The 22,688-nt window shown below is 40.4% G+C and overlaps 1 protein-coding gene and 1 long non-coding RNA gene across 2 annotated transcripts; both read left to right on the top strand.

Moving 5' to 3' along the window:
* Window positions 1-1,308: 1,308 nt before the first annotated feature.
* Window positions 1,309-2,600, top strand: LOC124385036. Its single transcript, XR_006925670.1, has 2 exons — window positions 1,309-1,445; window positions 1,516-2,600. It is a non-coding gene; the product is annotated as an uncharacterized LOC124385036 (long non-coding RNA).
* A 6,027-nt stretch (window positions 2,601-8,627) lies between these two features.
* Window positions 8,628-21,898, top strand: phc1 (polyhomeotic homolog 1). Its single transcript, XM_046848043.1, is given in 16 exon segments — window positions 8,628-9,030; window positions 10,184-10,328; window positions 14,135-14,245; window positions 16,109-16,183; window positions 16,408-16,551; window positions 16,684-16,863; window positions 17,006-17,087; window positions 17,396-18,150; window positions 18,297-18,438; window positions 18,535-18,683; window positions 19,067-19,145; window positions 19,273-19,360; window positions 19,941-20,091; window positions 20,242-20,335; window positions 20,338-20,481; window positions 20,588-21,898. Coding segments are annotated over 15 exon segments (2,469 nt in total). The 5' UTR covers window positions 8,628-9,030; window positions 10,184-10,205; the 3' UTR covers window positions 20,740-21,898.
* Window positions 21,899-22,688: the final 790 nt, after the last annotated feature.

A 22,688-nucleotide genomic window follows, 5' to 3' on the forward strand; every position in this document is an offset into this window, starting at 1 on the left:
AACGTTCAAAACAGTTCGCGTCTCAAATCAGCACTAATCAACAAAATTACTCAAGTTACTCACTTTTGAATGTGTATGACCGTCTGTCCGACTCAAAATAAATCAATATCCCTGAGAATGGGGCTCTTCTCTAGTTTCTCCAACAGTACACACTGAGCATCACTGAGCATCACTGCGCATGCGCATACCTGCCGATTCCGAGCAGCACACATACTGCTGTTCTCGAGTCACCAGTACTGTATCAAGAACCGTTTCTTTCGGACACGTCCGACATACTACCCACATATCAACGTTTTGCAGATCAGTGCCTGTATTGGGTGATTTAGTGCAAAACATAAATGTAAGGAACATTTTTTGGATGATGATGATGATTTAATTTAAACAGATAAGCTATATGCCCTCATGCCAACCCTCAGGTATGTACCGAGCTGTTTGGCTAATAGTGATGGGAAGTCCGATTCTTTTTTGTGAATCAGTTCTTTCGGACAGTTCATTTAAAAAAACCGGTTCACCAGTTCTTTTTTACGTCCTTACATCATGACGTCATGCATAGCCAAATATCATCTCGGCGGATGAACATACACACTAAACACATTTAAATAAAGTCATGTCTATTGCATGAGGGCATATAGCTTATATGTTTAAATGAAATCATCATCTTAGAAATGTTCCTTACATTTACGTTTTGCACTAAATCACCCAATACAGGCACTGATGTGCAAAACGTTGATGTTTTAAGTTGTTAGTAAATAAACTTACTTTTTATTTAAGTCCTCAGTTCACCTGTGCTCATATATCAGCAGCGCAGCACCAGCCTTTACAGTATGTCGAATGCATCTGATTCGGAGTCCAAAAAGTGTGTGTGTGTGTGTATTAAAGTCAGACAGCACGCGTACTGCTCGGTAGGTCACGCATGCTCAGTATCAACAATTCGTTGGTGTCAGTAGTAAGTCGGACGTGTCCGAAAGAAACGGTTCTTGATACAGTACTGGTGACTCGAGAACAGCAGTATGTGTGCTGCTCGGAATCGGCAGGTATGCGCATGCTCAGTGATGATCACTTGTTCAGCAGCATGTTTCAGTTTAATGTGTGTACTTCTGAAAAAACTAGAGAAGAACCCCATTCTCAGGGATATTGATTTATTTTGAGTCGGATAGACGGTCATACACATTCAAAAGTGAGTAACTTGAATACTTTTGTTGATTAGTGCTGATTTGAGACGCAAACTGTTTTGAACGATTCAGTCCGATTTGGTGAACCGGTTCGACCGGTTCACTAAAAAGAACCAGTTCAAATGAACGATTCGTTCACGAACCGGACATCACTATTGGCTAATGTTGCTGCTAGTGTTTATGCACTATTAAGTGTGTATATTGGTTTGTAGCCAGGTTGTGTTTAGGATTGGCGCCACGTTGCTGTTGGGTACAGGCTGTCTTTCACTCCAGGTATGTTAATTCCAGTGGATTAATGTTTGTTGCGGTGTGACTCATAACTAATGCTTCGATTATATTGCAGTCTGTGTATGCGCTGATGGAACACCTGCATATTTGCAGCTTGTTGCTTTTGGATAAAACTGCAAGTAACTGAACCTGTGTGTTTAACAATCTACTTCTGGGTATGTATATCTAGTCCCTCGAGCATTATTTGGATTGGTGTCTCTGACTGATTTGTCTTTATTTTTGGCTATTTTAGTGGGGGTAATTGCTCGCGAGCATTTCGTCATTGTGGACTGCAGGGCAAATAAGTTACTCCTTATACCACGTTAAGACTGCACTGTTTGTTCTGCTGCTATTTTTTTATTTTATTACTCAGTGATCATCTGTATTGGATTTGTCTCTTTTTGTTTTGTTGCCCCACGCTCATGTTGGTGGCTTAAAGGAAGGCTAGTTCATGGAGGAACACTCAATATCTGGTACCTGGGAAGATTAAGTTTTTGTTCCCTGTTTGACTGTATTGATTTGAGTATTTATTGAGATCTTTCAGTTTCCTCCTTGATTAAATTTGCTGGTTTTTGTAATTTGATTTGAACCCTGATTTTTCGTTTGTTTGTTTTCATTTTTTTCCCCTTTCGGTTTTGTTCTTTTTTTGAACTCTTTGAGTCATTGTGACTAGGTTCATGAGCTTGTGGTTTTCAACCTAGCGGAGTTCCTGCCTCTCTGAACTTTTGTGGCCAGTAAATGGTCCATACTTGTCATTCATGGTTTGAACTTGATCCAATGCAAATTGTTGAATCGTATGTGTGTTTTGATTAATTGTGTTTTTTATACTCTTGGTTGTTTTTGTTTATTTCAGGAGCTGAAGGCCTCCAGTGAGGGAAGCTAGCTGTTTTGACCCTGTGGTGGTGGTGTTTGTCTCACAGAGTGTTTTTGCCGTGACCATTGCATCCCTCTCACTTAGTGTGCGTGTGTGGCGTGAGTATGTGTGTTTGCGTGGAGCATACTTGGGTAAGTGGTGTGTCTTAAGATACTCACTGTGCAGCTAGCCACCCTACTGGTAAGCCTCAGCCTGAAAGTATTTTATTTAATTTCTGCCTGGTCAACAGTTTTCTATATTTTAACTAATTATTCTTATTGTGAAATAAAAGTATTTTTGTATTTATATTCACGTCTCCTGTGTTTAGTGGAAACGAACCTGTGTGTTCTATTTTGGGTCTAAATTTCCCCGTTCATAGAAACGGGGTGGCGTAGTCTGCTTTTCGTTCTAGTTGTATACTAGTGTCAATTTTTACCAATCACTGGCCCGCCACACTTATATAGATAAATAAAATGCAAGTATAACAATGACTTGATTTGGGCAAGCTTTGTAATAGAGTTCTCACCACAATGAGATTTTCTGATGAATAATAGAGTGGATTCATGATGGGTGGAAACTTCCTGTGTGAGTTTAAAAAAGTTGAGCACAGTCACAGAATCACACTTCATGGAAACCACCTTAGATATTTTAAAGGCATGTCTGTAGCTCTGCTTTCAGGGCAATGAAGATACTGCTTATAGATACTGGTACTTATTGATACTGTTATCGATACTACTCTTTATAATTTATTAGTTTGCAAAAAGACGATGCGAAAACACATTAAAAAATTTCAAGTTATTTTATTACTGCTGAACTTTAGTACTGCAGTTTACAAACGCCTCTAAGCAAACAGAAAAAGGCTCATAACCAAGCAAATGTTTTAAATAAAAAGGCCCTTAAAAGAGAGAGAGAGAGAGAGAGAGAGAGAGAGAGAGAGAGATTTCCTCTGCATAAAACTGTCAGAACCACCAGCCACGCCCCCCTCAATCTATCAACACTCTCGCTCAGCCTCTCCCTCCTATTAATCACCAGGCATCAGTTGTCCCTTCATCAGGCCCCTTTAAAAGAGCTCTCTCCATTCACTCGCCGTCCGCTCTACCGTACACAGTTACAGAGTACGGTAGAGGACTCCTTACTGCTCCTGTGGTCCTGTGATCCTCGTTGCACCCGCTCCAGTTAAGTTCCATATTCCCTGCACTCTTGTTTCCTTTGTTTGACTCTTACAGTCCAATAAAACTACACTGGAAAAAACCTGACCTAAGACTGTTCCTGATTGAACTGATTGAAGAAGACATAGTAACCAGAGATGTATGAGCCCACAAAAAGACATTCCGTGTACCTTACATACTCACATCGTAAAGATCCTATAGACACTGAACAGATAACATAGAAATGTGTTTAGAAAACCAGTGTGAGGCCCATCTTAACACTAACAACGGCCACTTTAAATCATTTATGATTTAGCGCCTCACACCATAACATAGAACAGGGGTGGGCAATTCATTTAAATTTTAAAGGGGCCACATGAGAAACCTGAATTGTGTCAGAGGGCCACACCAACGATAATATTTTAGATAAAAATTTCTTGGCCGAAACCAAAAACCAAAAATGAGGAAACCAAGGCCAAAAACGAAAACCGAAACACTGAAAGATAAGATTGTCAATTATTAGAACCATTGCATTTATGGCTATGAGTGTGTACTAACCTCACTAAAATCAATGCATTGCAATTCAAAGAATTAATCAACTACAAAATTGTTTTATTTATTATTATAAATTATTGTTATTGAGATATATACAGACAGACAGCGGTCCATTATTATTAGCAACGGTCTGTTAACCGAAAATAATTGACCGCCGAACTTTTGGAAGCGCATTCAAGTGAATTGAACGTTCTAATTTACAGCATTAAGAAGAGCCGTGTAATAAATAATATTATATTATAATAATTATTATTTTCGGGATCCACAGTGAATGTTTCAAAGATCAACCCGTCGATCCACTGGCGACCACTGATCTAAAGCAATGAATTCTATAATTTTTTGTGTTATGCCTTTTGCCTTGGCACCATCACTGGAAAACTTTCTTGCCTTTTCAAAACCGTTTGCTACAGACGCATGCGCATGCTCGGATTGACTTTACTTTTCTGCGCCGCGTTCTTCTCATATTTAGAATGGCAATCGGGATGTTTGGATTTCTGGTGATACATTAAACCCGACATGTCGCAGAAACTCTTTGCAGATACATCCCCTCTTTAAATTTCAGCATTGCATGTTTTGCAAATCGCTATCCGCACACCGCAGACATGTTGACTCTTATCCAGATAACCGTGTGCTGGCTGCGCTTTTTTATTGCGTCATTACAATTGTGTTTCTGCCGTGTTGTTTCGGTTATTTAGGTATTTCGGACGTAAATTTTCGGTGGCCGAATTTTCGGTGCATCCCTATAATTTATGATTGGCCTCACGCGGGTTGGACAGGGACATACAATGGGCCGGATGTGGCCCGCGGGCCGTAGTTTGCCCAGGTCTAATATAGAATGTTCTTCATGGAAACAAGATCGGTGATATAAACTGCAAATAAAAAGATAAAGACAAAACAAAAAAACAACAGATTTCATTTCATTTCATCCCTACATGCATATAATCCTTCATCATTACCGCTCCAAACAAGAACTTTATGTCCTGTCTTACCATCGTCATTAAACATGGCAACATACAAAGTAAAATTCCATCAATTCAACATACAAGAATCAATCCTAAAACAAAGTAGTATTCAACACTCATGAATAAATTCTTAATCTTCTCAAAAAAACTTTGCTCAGCAGTTATTTCACGTTCTCTTGGACATCATGAGGCTAATGTTTCTCAGTGCTTGTTCAAAAACATGTCTATAAGCATAATTATCAGGTATACACCTAACAGTTTTTCCTCTCTGAATTGTTTGTTCAAAGTGAATAAGGACAATTTAGAGTGTAATTACAACTATGCACATATAGTTATAAAAATTAAACCTAGAGCAGGTATCAGGGTAAGCTAAACAAAACAGTCAGGAGTTAGGACAAAAAAGTAGACTATAAAGCCAAAACTAAATTTTAGTCTTTCCAATATTTCTTTTTTTTTTTATAATTTTTTTGGGCATATAAAATGATCCTGGATTGTTTTGGATACTTCAAACAATATCGCCTATATTACACAGACTGTAAAAAACGTCTACTCATCTTGCATCTTACATCTAAGGTGAGGAAAACTTTGTCGCGATAAATTCATCCCACCAAAGAAAACTGTTATCATTAATTGAACAATTAATGCATAACCAAGACACAAACACACATGCAGCCCATTTTGGCTGTCTAATGGGACAATCCCCGCAAGCAAGGAAGTATCCTGAAACTTACCTTTAATCCTAAAACTTACCTTACTTTTAAGGATTTCCCTTCGGATATTGCTGGAAAGTTTCACACTTCTGACACCAAAATGTTTATAATTTTTATCATGCCCAAACAAAACTTCATTCTTGGAGAAATTACCAATGTGATCTACGATGCCCGAGGTGCCTTTTCTGATCAGAGAAGAAGAATCACACAGCACACAGAATAGCGCACATGTTCTTCTTTAGTTTAATGCAGATAACAGACAAGTATATACACATTGGAAAAAACCTGACCTAAAACTGTTCTTGATTGGGTAAGAAGACATAATAACCAGAGATGTGTGAACCCAGACAAAGACATTCTGTGTACCTTACCTACTCTCATTGTAAAGATCCTATAGACACTGAACAGATAACATATGAATGTGTGAGGCCCATCTTAACACTAACACCTGCTATACCTGAACCAGTTTGATTCCACTGTAGTGAAAGGGAATAAATGATTCACTATAAATGTAGTGACAGCCCTATGACTCTCTATGAAACTCTTTCTAGCCTATAATTTCCTGCGAGGTTATTCATATTTTGATTTATATTTGAATACTAATGAGGTGTCTCAAAATCTACTAGTACTAACTAAAGAATGTAACTAATGAATGTTGCGTTTGCTTGAGGCTGAGGCAGAGGAGTTGCAGTTGAATTTGGGAGATGTCGGAGACATAATAAATACAGTGCATTGCTTGAAGTAGATGGTGAATTTTGTTTATAAATGTTTCATTTTATTACTAGTGTTGCCTCTTGTTCACTATTACACTACTGCATTGGTATCACTTAATTTTGTCACGTGAACCCACACTTTGGACTGTTTCAACATTGCCGCCAAGACTGATTGCACATGCTCATGGATATAAAATGTGCATCGAGTAAATGTCGGCTACTTGATGACAATATTCAGGAATGGAAAATGATTTGCAGTAGCTTGTAATTCGTCATTAACACAGAAGTACACAATTATCGTTGAAAGTATTGTTTGTCCTGAAACTTAACGGTAGTCCGGTATTGACCCAATTATGTACCGGTAAAAAAAAATACAGGTTCTTGGTACCCATCCCTAGTGAGGGGCCAGGTGGGAAAATGAGGAGCAGATAAATGGCAGTGAGAAAAGGGATGTGGCTGTGAGGTCCAAAGTTGTTTAGTAAGGGACGGTTCAAGGGATTTGAAAAGCTGGGTGGGGCAGTGAGGGCCAGGGTGGTACAGTGTGTGGCAGGGTTTAGCAGTGAGGAACAAAGAGGGGAGGTTAGGGGCAAAATATTACTTATAACTTTTAATTATTATAAATATTAAAACCTTGAAGCATTTTTACGAGGAAGACCACCCCTTATCCAAGTGACCAGTTGCTCTGTCTAACCATGGCTGAAGTGAGGAAAACTCAATGCAGTGTTAACCCAAGGCAGTGTGCTCAGGGAATGTGCAGAACAGTCTTTACAGACATCTTCAGTCATTCTCAAATGACTGTATAAGACTGTAGAAAGGACATTACTCATAATCTAACACTCCAGTGCTCATGTTAGTTCTCTCTTCAGTGTTCTCTATTGTTTTAACATTTATAATCACAGTCTTGATGTCACCCAAATGAGGATGGTTTCCACTTTTGAGTCTGGTTCCCCTCAAGGTTTCTTCCTCACTCCTTCTTAGGGAGTTTTTCCTTCCTCATCAGGGATAAATGCACACCATTCACCTTATCTGTTAAACTGTTACAATCTGTAAAACTGCTTTGAGACAATGTCTGTTGTAAAAGCACTATAGAAATAAACTTGACTTGACATCTTGGACATTTCCCTGATCAGCAACGTTGTTCCTACGTGCCTCAATTCAACGACCATTGTTCCCGTGCCAAAGAAGTCTACTGTCTCTTGCCTCAATGACTATCGTCCGTCTCGCTCACACCCATCGTGATGAAGTGCTTCAAGAGGCTCGTCATGAGGCACATTAAGACCCAGCTTACACCCTCCCTGGATCCCATGCAGTTTGCATATCGTCCAAACCGCTCCATGGACGATGCCATCTCTTTTTGGCCATCACCCACCTGGACAACAAGGACTTATGCTGTTCATTGACTTCAGCTCAGCATTCAACACAATCATCCCTCAGCACCTGATTGAGAAGTTGAGCCTACTGGGCCTGAAAACCTCCCTTTGCAACTGGACCTCAGTCAGTCTGGATCGAACATGGATGAGGAGCACTGGGGCCCCTCAGGGCTGTGTGCTCAGCCCACTGCTGTTCACTCTGCTGACTCATGATTGTGTAGCAATGCACAGTAGGTTTACTGGTCGGCGCTATCTTGTGTTATGTGTATTGTCTTGTGTTGTCTGTCTGTTTGTACTGTCTGCACTGTCTGTCTGTACTGTTTGTTTCTCTGTCTGTCTGTCTGTCTGTACTGTTTATCATCTCACTGTTGCACTTTATGTAGATTTGTGTTATGTGTTGTAGCTCTGTTGTTTATATGTTGTTTAGTGTAGCACCAGGGTTCTGGAGGAACGTCGTCGTGTTTTTACTCTGTACTGTGTACCACTGTGTATAGTAAAAATGACAATAAAAGCCTTTTACTTGACTTGACTTGACATTGTATCAATAACTATTTTTGGTGATTTGTTTTGCAATTTTGATCAAATATGAACATATTTGTGAGTTGGATAAAACCCCTGTACTTGCAAAAGTTAAATCAAATCTGGATTGCTTAAACTGTTAGTAAATACAGGATCAAGAAGTTTGGATAAGGATGGGAGGGGAGAAAGGAGAAAGGAAGAGATGGTGGTGAGGGGAGGAGAGAGATGGGAGGGGAGAAATGAGAGGGAAGGACAGTGGTGGGAGGGGGGAAAGAGAGGGAAGGATAGAGATTGTGGGGAAAGATTGGAGGAGAGTTATTGGAGGGGGAAGGAAAGGGAAGAAGAGTGATGGAGGAGAGAGGAGGAAGTGGGAAAGGATGAAAACGTAATTCTCCCCAGAGTCTACATTAACATATCAGTTTGTTAATAGACCGAGCAGCTGATGAGTATACATCCGGAATACACGTTAATACACGAAATCAAAACGTGTTAGTGAATAAAGCACTAATCTAGAGAAAATTGGATGCTGTTCCGCGCGCGCGAATGTGTCGTCATTTTGACACCGGAAGTAAAATTGTAAACAGTACTGGTGGGCTGGGCTTTTAGTGTCCCAGACAACGGTCTTGCAGATTTCCCCCCTTAACAAAGTGTCGTAAAAACAATCCCAAAGACAAAGAAGTGAAGAGGATCGGGGCAGTTTGACTCTCCGTTCCTAACAGCGCGAGCAGGCGAGTTAATCAGACATAGTGCGCCGAATTCAGGTACAAAATGCACACTCTTCTGCACTTTAAGGATAGCGAGCTAGCTTAGCTTAGCAGGCTAACGGGGCTAACTTTCAGCTGGAGCAGGCTAGCTAACTTTCAGCGCATTTTACCTTCCTGACTAAAAGAAACACACTATACACAATAATAATAACAGCAACTTTGACATGCATGCAGCTGGGTTTATTAAAACCATATCTGCTCTGTAGGGGATTAATTATATTTTACTTGTAGTGTTGATTTATTCATGCTTATTAGTAGACTGTCAACACAGTACACACAGGCAATGCTTATAATGCTACACATTTAAAATTAACCTCATTTGATTGCATGTGTGATGATTAATGTGAATGGTTTCTCAAAGGAGACAATCACACTAAACGACATACACAATATTGCCAACAGTTGTGTGTTATATGTGCTTTAACATCACATTCCATTTCCTGTTTTAATATTATCCTCTTCTGGAAAGATCTTTTACTAGATTTTGGAGTGTGCTTGTGGAGATCTGTGTGAGATTCATTAAGCCACAAGGGTGTAAGTAAAGTCAGGTAGTGATGTAGGTGAGGTGAGGAGGACTGGGGTGCAGTCAGTGTTTACATTCATCCCAGAGGTGTTCAGTAGGGTTGAGGTCAGAGCTCTCTATCAGGAGGTCTTCCACTCCAAACTATGTAAAGTACATCTTCATAGAGCTGGCTTTGTGCACAAGGGCATCGTCATTTGGGAACAGGTTTGGGTCTCCTTGTTTAATTAAAGGTTTTGTGTTTATTTACAAGTATACTCTTGTATACAGTTTCTTGCACATTGTATTGTATAACATTCAGTAGGTGTTCTGCCGGTGCTATTATGTGTTTTGTGTATCTACCCTACACTGTCTTGTGTTCTCTGTTTACACTAAGTTGCACACGATGCACTTTATGTGGCCAGGACAACTTATTTTAGTCCTTAGCTCAGTGTTCTGTATGTAGTCCTATGTTGTGTGATGAAGCTCTATGTTGTCTCGTCTCACTGTGTACTGCGTCAGCTATATATGGTTGAAATTACAATAAAAGCTACTTGACTTGAACTGTGCATTGGGCTGCAGTGTAATATCTATTATAGGTTATCTATAAATAAATGCAAATGTTTAACTCTGACAATGTGTGTGTTTTAGTGGAGCTCCAGCACAGTCCAGCATGGAGCAGGCAGAGGATCAGAGCAGCTCTGGTTCCTCCAGTAGCAACAATACAGGATCTGGGGGAAATGCTCGTCCTGCACAGATCTCTCAGATGTCTCTGTATGAACGACAAGCTGTACAGGTAAGCAGGATGGACATGCAAACACACTCATCTAACCAATTTTTTTTACTTTTCTTTTTCCTTCTTTTTTTTTTTTTTTTTTTTAAAGATATGTTTATTAGGAATATACAAACACAGTAGTGAATGAACATTTTTTTTTTCCCCCACTTATTTATAATTAAAAAAAGCCTCCCACATAGTATATTTGCGATATCCTAAAAAAGTAAAAATACATAGATAAATGTCACTAATAGAGTCCAAAAGCAAAAAAAAGGGAGGAAAGAGAGAGAAGGAAAAAACTATACTGAAACATGTCAATATCAGTCAACATAGTCTTTCTGGGGAAGTTTCTGATTTCCAGAAAAGACTTTTTTTGCTGCAGTGCTTGTGAGCAACATAAAATACTTTTTATGATGAGTCATGTGAAGTAAGCTAACATAACTCAATATCCAAACTTCAGAATCAAAGTCAAAATGCTTGTTTATTTTTCAGAGATTATTGTTATTGTGTACTTCAAAAATCCTCTAAGATTGATGTTTTACATCTTTGACACATAACTGAAATCTTACCGTTAAGTTTGTTTAATCTATAAGGTGTATAATATGTTCTGTGTAAAATGTGCAATTGAATTTGTCTGTGATTGGTAGATGCCAGTACAGTTTGTGACTTTTCTAGGAGCGTACCCCAGTCTTTTTCATCATAAGAACATTCTAAATCCGATTCCCATTTTTGTTTTATTAGAGCTTTTTGGTAGGCTGGGAGATTATTAATAAGAATACAGTATATGGAAGATGTTAGGCCTTTTGCAGAAGTATGTCTAGTATTAATTAATCGATTAGTTGTATGTTTAGGAATTATCCAATTGATCCAATCTTTTCTTTGTAAATACTTAAAATAGTTATGCTTGGGCAAGCCAAATAGTTCAGACAGTTGAAGGAAGCTAGACAATCTTCCACTTTACTGTAATGGATCTGTTTCTCAGAATCTTCCTTTTAAATCTGCCATGCAAGTAATTTCATTCAAAATAATGGTAATTAGTTCTAGCCAAAGCTGCTTCAGCTAATAGATTGCTGTATGACAATTTTTTTAAATTCTGATTATTTTTGGTTACAGAGTTATCCTGTTCCAATTTTCTAATGAAATTTTCTAATTGTGACAATGTTTTCCTGCTTACCTTATTTTTATGTGCCACATACAGTACAGACCAAAAGTTTGGACACACCTTCCCATTCAAAGAGTTTTCTTTATTTTCATGACTATGAAAATTGTAGATTCACACTGAAGGCATCAAAACTATGAATTAACACGTGTGGAATTATATATGGAATTATATACATAACAAAAAAGTGTGTAACAACTGAAAAATGTCATATTCTAGGTTCTTCAAAGTAGCCACCTTTTGCTTTGATTACTGCTTTGCACACTCTTGGCATTCTCTTGATGAGCTTCAAGAGGTAGTCACCTGAAATGGTCTTCCAACAGTCTTGAAGGAGTTCCCCGAGAGATGCTTGGCACTTGTTGGCCCTTTTGCCTTCACTCTGCGGTCCAGCTCACCCCTAAACCATCTCGATTGGGTTCAGGTCCGGTGACTGTGGAGGCCAGGTCATCTGGCGCAGCACCCCATCACTCTTCTTCTTGGTCAAATAGCCCTTAACAATCCTTAAACAATGCCTGTTTATGGGATTGTAGTCCGAGAGAGTAGCGGCTAAATAGGAGCAAGCTGTGATTCTTGATAAAGTTATCTGGGATGTTAAGTACATATCAATTCTTCAGTAGGTTTTATGGACAGCAGATTAAAATTAGTAATCTTTTTTATTTGGATGGAATGATCACCATTCATCATATAAGCCTAATTCTGTCATTCCTTGTTTAAGGGCTACTCCTGATTTATCTGTGAAAGTGATTTGGTTGATAAACAGTCCATGGATGGATTCAAAACCAAATAAAAGTCACCTACAAGGAGAACCCGCCCTGTGATAATCTCTGAACAGAGACCTTTGGGTAGAGATAAAAACACTTCTAAACAGTTGCTAAGAACTGTATAACAGAACGATGTTACTACATTAAATGTACAAAGAAATGCAAAATATATAATTGACTAATATGTGTTAATATGTGACTTGAGCTATCCATGCACAGAGCATGGGGAAATAAATTCTGCCTTATTATATTGCACAACTAAATAATATCAAATTTAGAAATCAAATGTTTGACATTATATACCTTTATAACAAAAGCAGGGCTTCTCTTAAAATGTGAATTGTAATAAACAGTGAGAATAAAAGCTTGAAGGCAGTTATTATACTTGTAGTTCTCAATAGCAAATGTACACAACATGTACATAGTTCACTATTCACTGTGTATTAGACCAGTGGTCCCCAACCTTTTTTGATCGGTTTAATCGGACAATATTTTCACGGACTGGCATTTAAGGTGTGGCAGATAAATACAACAAAATAAAATGATACGACCATAAAAATTTGCTAAAAATAATAATAAACGTGAATCCACTGTGTTGTTTTTTGTTCATTTTGCTAGCTTGGGAGTTTCAATTTAGCGGTAATGTATTCTGTGTTAGCGGCCGGAGCCCCTTTAAGAAGGTAGCGGATGGAGGTTAGACATGTGACTGAGGCATCATGACATGCATCAAGAGTGAGTCATAGACAGATGTGCAGGAGAGATTCCGGTAATTTTTCAAAATAAAACATCGTTCAGAATCAGATAATAAATCAAATGGAAATAATGAAAGTTATGTATTCTTTCGGTGTGGCCGGTACCAATTGACCCACGGACTGGTGCCGGTCCATAATCCGGGGGTTGGGGACCACTGTATTAGACCACACAGTAAGAGGGATGGCTGTTAAATTGTACTAACTTGTACTGACTTTGCCATCTTATGTCGCAATAAGTCAGTCCCAAGGTACAGTAAAAGCTGATGCCATAGGGATAAGAAAAAGTGTTCACTAGACCTTCTCCAACTCAGTGAGAAATGCTACGACTTCATATGAGAATAGTTTGAACTTTCCCTGATGTTGGACTCCCAGCGTAGCTGGGGAACGATTAGCATATTCGATGTTTTTCTCCCGAAGATTCTTTTTCACATCATTAAATCCGCTCATCCTGTGTTGACTTTTGATGCTATAGTCTGGGTAGAAGGAAATTCACATATCAGGCATAAGGCACTTTTCTCTCTGGTTAACTGGAGAAGCTTGTAATTTTCTCTATTTAAGAATTTCCCAATGATAACAAAAAAATGTAGAGAAAAGGTCTATTTGTACAACTGAAGTTAAGTGAATTTTTGTAAAATAGAAGCAACTAACGAGGCACACTCGGAGCTCACCGACACGCGTCCAGCTTCATCACGTGACTCCCATCTAACCTAATTTTAATGCATTATAAATTAATTTGCAGGAAACAAATGACAACAAACTGCTTAGTTCTGCTCTTTATCTGTTACACTCTTCTTTTCTGCATTATGCTCACATGAGTGTTTAACTTAGAGATGGTCATGGCATGTCTCAGGTACACACCTACTGTACTGTTGTGTCTGCTTACAGATGGCTGGATTTTCTTGGAATTTAAACTCGTGCTCTCTTGAAAATACTGTCCTTTTGTGCTCCATTCACAGCAGCGTTAAACTTTCACTCATCAACCTGAAAAATCACCAGAGTGTTTTTAAAAAGTACCCACGAAGAACTGCAGCTCTCCTCAATATGACGAACTGATCGTGTGTGTGTGTGTGTGTGTGTGTGTGTGTGTGTGTGTGTGTGTGTGTGTGTGTGTGTGTGTGTGTGTGTGTGTGTGTGTGTGTGTGTGTGTGTATACAGGCTCTGCAGGCTCTACAGAGACAGCCTAACGCTGCTCAGTATTTCCAGCAGCTGATGCTTCAACAGCAGATTAATAGCGCTCAGCTTCACAACCTTGCTGCTGTGCAACAGGTAGTCATCATTTACCTCCTTTACCTCATACAGCTCATTTACCTTATTTACATTTGTTTACCTCCTGTGTCTTATTTTCCTTATTCACCTCATATAATTTATTTACCTCCTTTACCTTGTTTACTTTCTGTGCCTTAATAACATTAATCACTTTATTTACCCCATTTACATATAAATGTAACTGTAGATGTGTATGTAATATTGCATTATTGAATCTACAAACCCGATTCCAAAAAAGTTGGTACACTGTACAAATTGTGAATAAAAAGGAATGCAATAGTTTACAAATCTCATAAACTTATATTTTAGGTTTAGAATATAGATAACACATAAAATGTTGAAAGTGAGACATTTTGAAATGTCATGCCAAATATTGCCTCATTTTGGATTTCATGAGAGCTACACATTCCAAAAAAAGTTGGAACAGGCAGCAATAAGAGGCCGGAAAAGTTAAACGTACATATGAGGAACGGCTGGAGGACCAATTTCCAATTTATTAGGTCAATTGGCAACATGATTGGGTATAAAAAGAGCCTCTCAGGGTGTCAGTGTCTCTCAGATGTCAAGATGGGCAGAGGAGCACCATTTCCCCCAATGCTGCGGCGAAAAATAGTGGAGCAATATCAGAAAAGAGTTTCTCAGAGAAAAAATTGCAAAGAGTTTGAAGTTATCATCATCTACAGTGCATAATATCATCCAAAGATTCAGAGAATCTGGAACAATCTCTGTGCGTAAGGGTCAAGGCCGGAAAACCATACTGGATGCACGTGATCTTCGGGCCCATAGACGGCACTGCATCACATACAGGAATGCTACTGTAATGGAAATCACAACATGGGCTCAGGAATACTTCCAGAAAACATTGTCGGTGAACACAATCCACCGTGCCATTCGCCGTTGCCGGCTAAAACTCTATAGGTCAAAAAAGAATCCATATCTAAACATGATCCAAAAGCGCAGGCGTTTACTCTGGGCCAAGGCTCATTTAAAATGTACTGTGGCAAAGTGGAAAACTGTTCTGTGGTCAGACGAATCAAAATTTGAAGTTCTTTTTGGAAAACTGGGACGCCATGTCATCTGGACTATCAGCGCTCATTTCAGAAACCTGCATCTCTGGTGGTATGGGGTTGCATGAGTGCATGTGGTATGGGCAGCTTACACATCTGGAAAGGCAACATCAATGCTGAAAGGTATCTCCAAGTTCTAGAACAACATATGCTCCCATCCAGACGTCGTCTCTTTCAGGGAAGACCTTGCATTTTGCCAGACCACGTACTGCATCAATCACAACATCATGGCTGCGTAGAAGAAGGATCCAGGTACTGAAATGGCAGATCTTTCATCCATAGAAAACATTTGGCACATCATAAAGAGGAAGATGCGACAAAGAAGACCTCAGGCAGTTGAACAACTAGAAGCCTGTATCAGACAAGAATGGGACAAGATTCCTATACCTAAACTTGAGCAACTTGTCTCCTCAGTCCCCAGACATTTGCAGACTGTTATAAAAAGAAGAGGAGATGCCACACAGTGGTAAACATGGCCTTGTCCCAACTTTTTTGAGATGTGTTGATGGCATGAAATTTAAAATCAACTTATTATTCCCTTAAAATGTTACATTTTCTCAGTTTAAACATTTGATATGTCATTTATGTTGTATTCTAAATAAAATAGTGATATTTGAAACTTCCACATCATTGCATTGTGTTTTTATTCACAATTTGTACAGTGTCCCAACTTTTTTGGAATCGGGTTTGTATAAATATATACATAACGTGTCATCGTGTTTGATTTCCAGGTGAATTTGGACAAGTGTGATGTAATTAAAAACAAAACCCATTTGTATTATTTTCGTATTTTTAGGCCACTCTTGCTGCCAGTCGACAGTCCAGTTCTCCAAACACCAGCGTCTCTGCAGTGAGCACAGCACAGTGTACCGTACGTCTCTACAAGCTGAACACAAACCTCAAACTTCCTCAGACTCCCTCAAACTCACTCAGACTTCCTCAAACACCCCTCAAATGCTTTCAAATCTCCTCATAAACACTGAAGTGGGTGTTAACGCTTTAGTAACCGATGCACCTCCAGTTAATGCTCCACCGTTTGTTCACTCCGATTTGCTGTTAAATTGGTAGAACTCACCTGCTGTTGCTCCTCTATAGGGTAATTTAAGCAGCACTTCTGGGGGCGGGACCATGACGAATCCTCGACCAGTCGGCCCAGCAACATCTGTGACATCGTCTGCCCTTAGCCAATCAGTGTTGCTTGGTGGGAACTCAGCTGGTCAGGGACAGATGTACCTGAGAGTTAGTAAAAAATATATATAAAAATGTTATTCTATACATTTATTAAATGTCATTAATTAATGTAATTAAAATAATAATTTATGTTTACATTTTTGTGTTTAATGATTAAAATATTCTTCATCGGCCTCTCAGGTGAACCGCTCTCTCAGGGCTCCCCAGCTCATTTTCATGCCTGGCGGCACAGCAACAGCCGCTGTAGCAACGGTTGCCCAGCAGCAACCTCAGCAGCAGCAGCAGCAACAACCCCAACAGCAGCAACAGCAACAGGAAGTCCCACCCACATCTTCCAGTAACCAATCAGATAGTGACCAGGTAAGACTTAATTCTGCCATATCTACCGACCCCCTCCCATTCTCTGTTGACTGCCCACTCAACATCCTGACATTTTAACTTACATTATGCAAGACATTTTTTATTAATGAATTTCCCAACCTTTGAACCTCATGTACTGCAGGTACAGAATCTTGCCCTGCGCTGTGCTTCCACCCCCCGAGTGGCTGCTATCAAGACTGAATATCCTGACAGGAAGGATCCTGGTAAATTCCTGTTTATTTGTTATCATTTATAGACTCTGTCTCAATTTCTTGTAGTGAACTACTTAATACCTGCATGGCAGGACCATGTCAAATCAAACTTTTTTTTATTCCTAAAAAACATTTTAAAATCACTGCTTCGGTCCCGTATGCTTTATATTTCTTTGTATGTTATACTTTAGACTTTTACTAAAAACAATTGAAATTATGTTGTTTGGGACACAGCCGTAGTTGGTAATGTATTTTAGTAAACCCGTTAATTCTGAATTGTTTAGAACTTAAATTACAGGGTTTTTCTCTTTTTGTCTCAGGTTTATTCCCTATTGGTCCACAGTCTCAGCAGCAGCAGCAGTTCTCTCCATCAGCACAGCAGATCAGCAGCAGCAAACTTCCCACTCCTCCTTCTTCCACCTCTTCCTCTCTCTCCTCCTCTTCATCTTCCTCCTCTTCCTCTGTCCCTCTCTCTCAGCTCCTGCTTTCTCCATCACGGCTCACCCCCGCTGCCACGGTGACCCACATCCTGGTCCCGAGCTCCAACGTCCCCACTTCCTCTCCAGGTTTTCCCAAACCCAACATGGCGGCTCAGACACTGGTGGTGCAGCCACTTCAGCAGCAACAGAATGGAGTGGACAAAATGACGGGCCCCATCCCCATCCAACCAAAAACAGCTCAAAGCAGTCGTTTGCCTTCACAGATGCCCCCTCGCCATCCTCCTCCTATTCTTCCAGCTCCACCTACTTCCCACCCCCCACATGTCCCGGTCCAGTTGCTTGGATCCAGGCAGGGTGCACTAGGAAACTCTCAGGCTGTAGCTGTGCCACAGGCCCGAACCTGCTACACCCACCAGGATAGTTCCACCCACAACCTCAGCTACACCTCTAATTCAGTCACCATGGTAACGGCAATGGAGCCAGGCAGTGCTGGTGCAGGCCTTAAACTGACCACTCAGAATGCAGAACCCAGTCAGATTGGCTCTTCTGCAGTCCAAACTACAGACTGTGATCACAGCAACAGTGTGGCACCACCTGCTGGAGAAACTGGGTTAGAGCAAACTGGAAGTGCACAGGTCAGTGTTGTTTGGTCAATAATGTCATATAGAAAAGAAGAATATGGGCATATTAGAACTGTTTACAAGTTGTTGTAAACAGTTCTGTTGTGCATATATGTGCCCTTTTAATTTCTTTACTTTATTATTTTAATATTTTGTTTCAGATGAAGCCTGCGATCGGCTCCTTAAAGAGAAAATCAGAATCAGATGTGGCAGGTGAGATGACGTCAGAAACCACTGCCCAAAACTGTCAGCCAATCCCTGACTCTGCCCCTCCACTCTCTCCTGCTCCCTCATTGGACACTGGTGAGTCAGGAGAGTTGGAATAGATCCACAAGGGTTAGAAACACCTCTGCACCATTAATAGTATTTTGTTCTGTTTTGGTCTCTGTCTGTGTGCAGCACCAGAAATAGCATTCTCCACTCCTCCGACTCTGTCTCTGTCTCTGCCCCACCCTCGAGCTCCTCTTCCCCAGGCTGTGGTAAAACCGCAAGTTCTCACTCACCTCATCGAAGGCTTTGTCATTCAAGAGGGAGCCGAGCCATTTCCTGTGAGTCTCTCTGTCTTTCTAAGCCACACCCACTGTTCACCTCATCAGTCCATTGAGGGTGTGTTTCCCACTATTAACTATATAGTGCACATAAACATCCTCACCAGTCCAGCATGGAAGCATCCCAAACCACATACCTTACTAACTATTCACTTTGTATAAACAATGTCACTGGCTTGCTGTGGACTGATTTTGGGATTGCTGCAGTAGTGCACTTTTCAGTATGTATTGTATGATTCTCAACATAGAGTATAATGTAAAAAAAAAAAAATGTAGTTTATGTTTTAGTTATGCAAATTGGGTTGTGTTCATGTTACTGACTGTGTTAAACTGTACAGTGAATTGAATTCTGACAAAAGTGTAATCATGTGTTTGATTTCAAGGTTACTGGTCCAATAAAAGAGCGGGCTGAGGGTGTTCCTGTGCCACTCTTCATGCCGCTGGAAAACCGTGCCCCCTCTGGTGGGTGGGTGGGTGGGTGTGTGTGTGTGTGTGTGTGTGTGTGTGTGTGTGTGTGTGTGTGTAAGCGTGTAAAAGATAGACTAATTAAGACTTTCTGTGGCTCATTTGTTGTGCCCGTGTCCCACAGTGCTGAAGTGCGAGTTCTGTGAGAGTTTTGCTCCTGCTAGTCAGTTCCGTGGAACCAAACGCTTTTGCTCCAAAACCTGCGCTAAGAGGTACAACACACATACACTAATAAAATCATGCCCAGCTCAAACCAAACATAACAAAGCAATAGGCACAGCCTGTAATGTCTTTAAATAATGATTGCTGCAGAACAGAGCAGTAACCATATAATTCTACTTACAGCAGAGTATTGAGTGATAAGCAATAATATCAAATATGCAACATTCAACCATTATGGAGAAATTCATCAGTGAGCAAATGCCAAATCAAGTAAAGAAACAAAAATTTGCAATATGTACCTGCTCACTCACTCTCAGCCTCACCTCTCCAATCATCTCTCAATACTCCTGTCTCCTTACTCACTTGCTCACTCACCAGTCAACTCATCATTTTAATATCCTTTCTCCTGTTTCCTTGCCTGTCTTTTCACTCGTCTCTCTCCTTGTTGTCTTCTCACCTCCTCACTCATCTGTCTCCTCACTGTTTACTCACCTGATTACTCATCTGTCTTCTCGTTGTTTTCTTACCTGAACACTCATCTGTCTCCTAATTTCTTCTCATCTCCTCAGCTGCTTATTCACCTGCACACTCACATGTTCACTGAAATGTCTCCTCACCTGTCCATTTCAGGTACAATGTGAGCTGCAGTCATCATTTCCGCAGCAGTCAAGGCCGCAGCAGTGCACTAGCGTATGACGAGATAGCGAGACACAGGGGTCTTCACCGGAGAAGCTCAGAGATCGCCTGTGCTAAAATTGCTGGCAGTCACCTGCATGTCAAGGTCTGTCTCTCTCTTAACCGCCTGTTTGGGTCTCCATATAGCCGTCAGTTTGGCCAAAGCAATAGTCTGTTATATAGACTCAAAATAGTCTCTCTCTCACTCTCTTGCCTTCTCTCTCTTCCGTTCTGTCTCGTCATGTTTGTTTCTCAGTGTCGCTCTGAGTCCAGTCGTTCGGAGGATGTCTCTAGCTGTGAAGGTGAAGAAGAAGAAGAGGAAGAAGACTATCATTCTCCAGGGTCCTCCTTCTCTGCTCTCACCAGTCCCATCACGGCCCTCAGATGGAAGAGTCAGCACAAGGCAGCCTTCCATTAGACGGAGACCATTTCTTGTCTGCTAGCCCCGCCCAGTGGAGTGTAGAAGAAGTGTGTCGCTTCATTTCCTCTCTGCAAGGTGAGTCCTTAGTAGCACTCTGTCTGTCTGTCTGTCTGTCTGTCTGTCTGTCCCTTTCACTGAGTCTTCTAATGCTGGTTCTCTCTGTAACATCACTTCCTGGCAGGTTGTGAGGATCTGGCGGGACACTTCCTGTCGCAGGAGATTGATGGTCAGGCGCTGTTGTTGCTGAAGGAGGAACATCTGATGAGCACCATGAACATTAAACTGGGCCCCGCCCTCAAGATCTGTGCATCGATTAACAACCTGAGGGATTGAGTAGGAGCTCCTTGAAGTGGGAGTTGGAGGAGTGCCGGCCTGGTGGACGGGGTCATAATGGAAGCACTGTTGTTTTGCTTTTCATTATAGCAGATCTGAATAACAGCCATTATAATCTTCAGTACAGAGAGAAGACAGGGCGGGTCTAACGGTCTGAGTGCACCGCAGTGGAGCTGGACATTTTCCATAAGATTCAGCATCACAATATTCCATTAATATAGTCATTATACTTTTACAGCTGAATTAAGTTCCATCTCCTTTAAAGCTCATGAAGGCGCATCATCTAACATCAACATGAATAGTCCACCTACTGTGCACTTTTTGACACAGATTGCTACATTAGATTTGATCAGATTAGGGTCCAGGTTATTGTCATTGTCATGCTAGATAAAGGTACAAAACTGGCGAAATGCAGATGATAAAACGCTAAGCAGCCTGGAGAAAATCTGTTTCAAATAGAATGTTTGTAAGAAAAAACAAATCATAACCAAATAAGAGAAAAGCCAAACAGCCAATTACATTACGAACACACACGTTACTATATACTGTATTATAATTTCTAGCCAATCAGCTGTTACTCTGCAGCTTTCTGTTTAATCACTCTACATATTTTCCTGTTTAAACAATCTAGAACTGATGTAGAAACGCTGAGTTAGCATGCTGGGAATCGAATACATAGGGATCAAAAGTATAAAGGTGGCTCGTGCACTCAGACTGAAGTTCCCTACAGAGTGCACACTAGAGTGAGGGTCGCACTAACCTAGGGGGCAGTAAACCAAGGCTCTTATTCCGATGTTTATTTTTGTATCATGCTGAAGGAGTCAGTAGTCAGTATTAACGAGTAGTGTGTTTATGATGATGAAGGCAGACAGGAAGTCATGTGACTGTCCAGTAGCCGGTCATTGAGTGACCACAGGAAGGCATATTTTTTACTACAGTAGGTAATTGCATGAGTGTTTTTGTTTTGTTTTGTTTTGTTTTTTTATATTACCCAACAAAATCATCACTTTCTTTTTTTCTACATTTTGGTTTAGGTTTTAGTATTATGACCTTTGAACCCTCAGTTCTTGTTAGAGGACATGCATCTGAGGTAGTGCGCTAGTTTTCTAGTTTCTTTCTCTGCTGTTCGAGTAAACGAATAAAGTGTTCCAGTAAAGAATCGTGTGTTTTGTCGACTTTATTTTCAGTTTTTTTTTTCTCTCCTCTCAGTCCACTTTCAACAAGTTGAACAGAGGCCCTAAAATCTGGAGAGGAAACCGATTTTCAATTGATCAGTTTTGGGTTATGAAGAAAACAAGTTCATGTACAACACATTCTCCCTCATACACTCACACTCTTTGACCTGTCTCTCAGTGTAGAGGGGGTGTGAAACTACGCGTTCTGCTTTTAGGGTTGTTATTTACGAGAGACGAATGATGGAGGGAGGTGAAACATGCAGAGGCGCCGGACGTAACGCAGGTGGTCGCCATGGTGTTACCGTAGAGATGGAGAAGATAGAGCAAGAGGGACAAAGAAAGAGAGAAAGACAGATGGACTCTTTAAAGATGGAAAGTGTGTGTGTTGTGTGTGTGTGCTCAGCGAGTGCTGAGAGCGATCATAGCAGCAGTGTCATTACTGAAGAAACTGAGTGGAACCGTGTAGAACCCTCAGTGTGAAGTTCTACACATTAGAACCCTGTAGATCAGAAGCTGGCTGTAATCAGAAACACACTGCACATTGCTGTACTCAGCCTGAACACCATGCACAAGTTTTTTTTTTTTAATAATAGTAGTTTTTCTTTTCAGTTTCTGTGTGGTTTCTTTTTAATCTAAACAGGTAAAAAAACAGATACAATCTTCAAGATGTAGAGATCTACACAGTCAACTTGCGTGTGTTTAGTGTGTGTCTGTGTCCTGTTCTGGACTGCAGGGTTTATCACGTCTTCTGATCAGGACTTTACTTTGCACTGT

This window comes from Silurus meridionalis, chromosome 4 (assembly GCF_014805685.1).
Source record: "Silurus meridionalis isolate SWU-2019-XX chromosome 4, ASM1480568v1, whole genome shotgun sequence".
In the NCBI taxonomy this organism is placed as follows: domain Eukaryota; kingdom Metazoa; phylum Chordata; class Actinopteri; order Siluriformes; family Siluridae; genus Silurus; species Silurus meridionalis.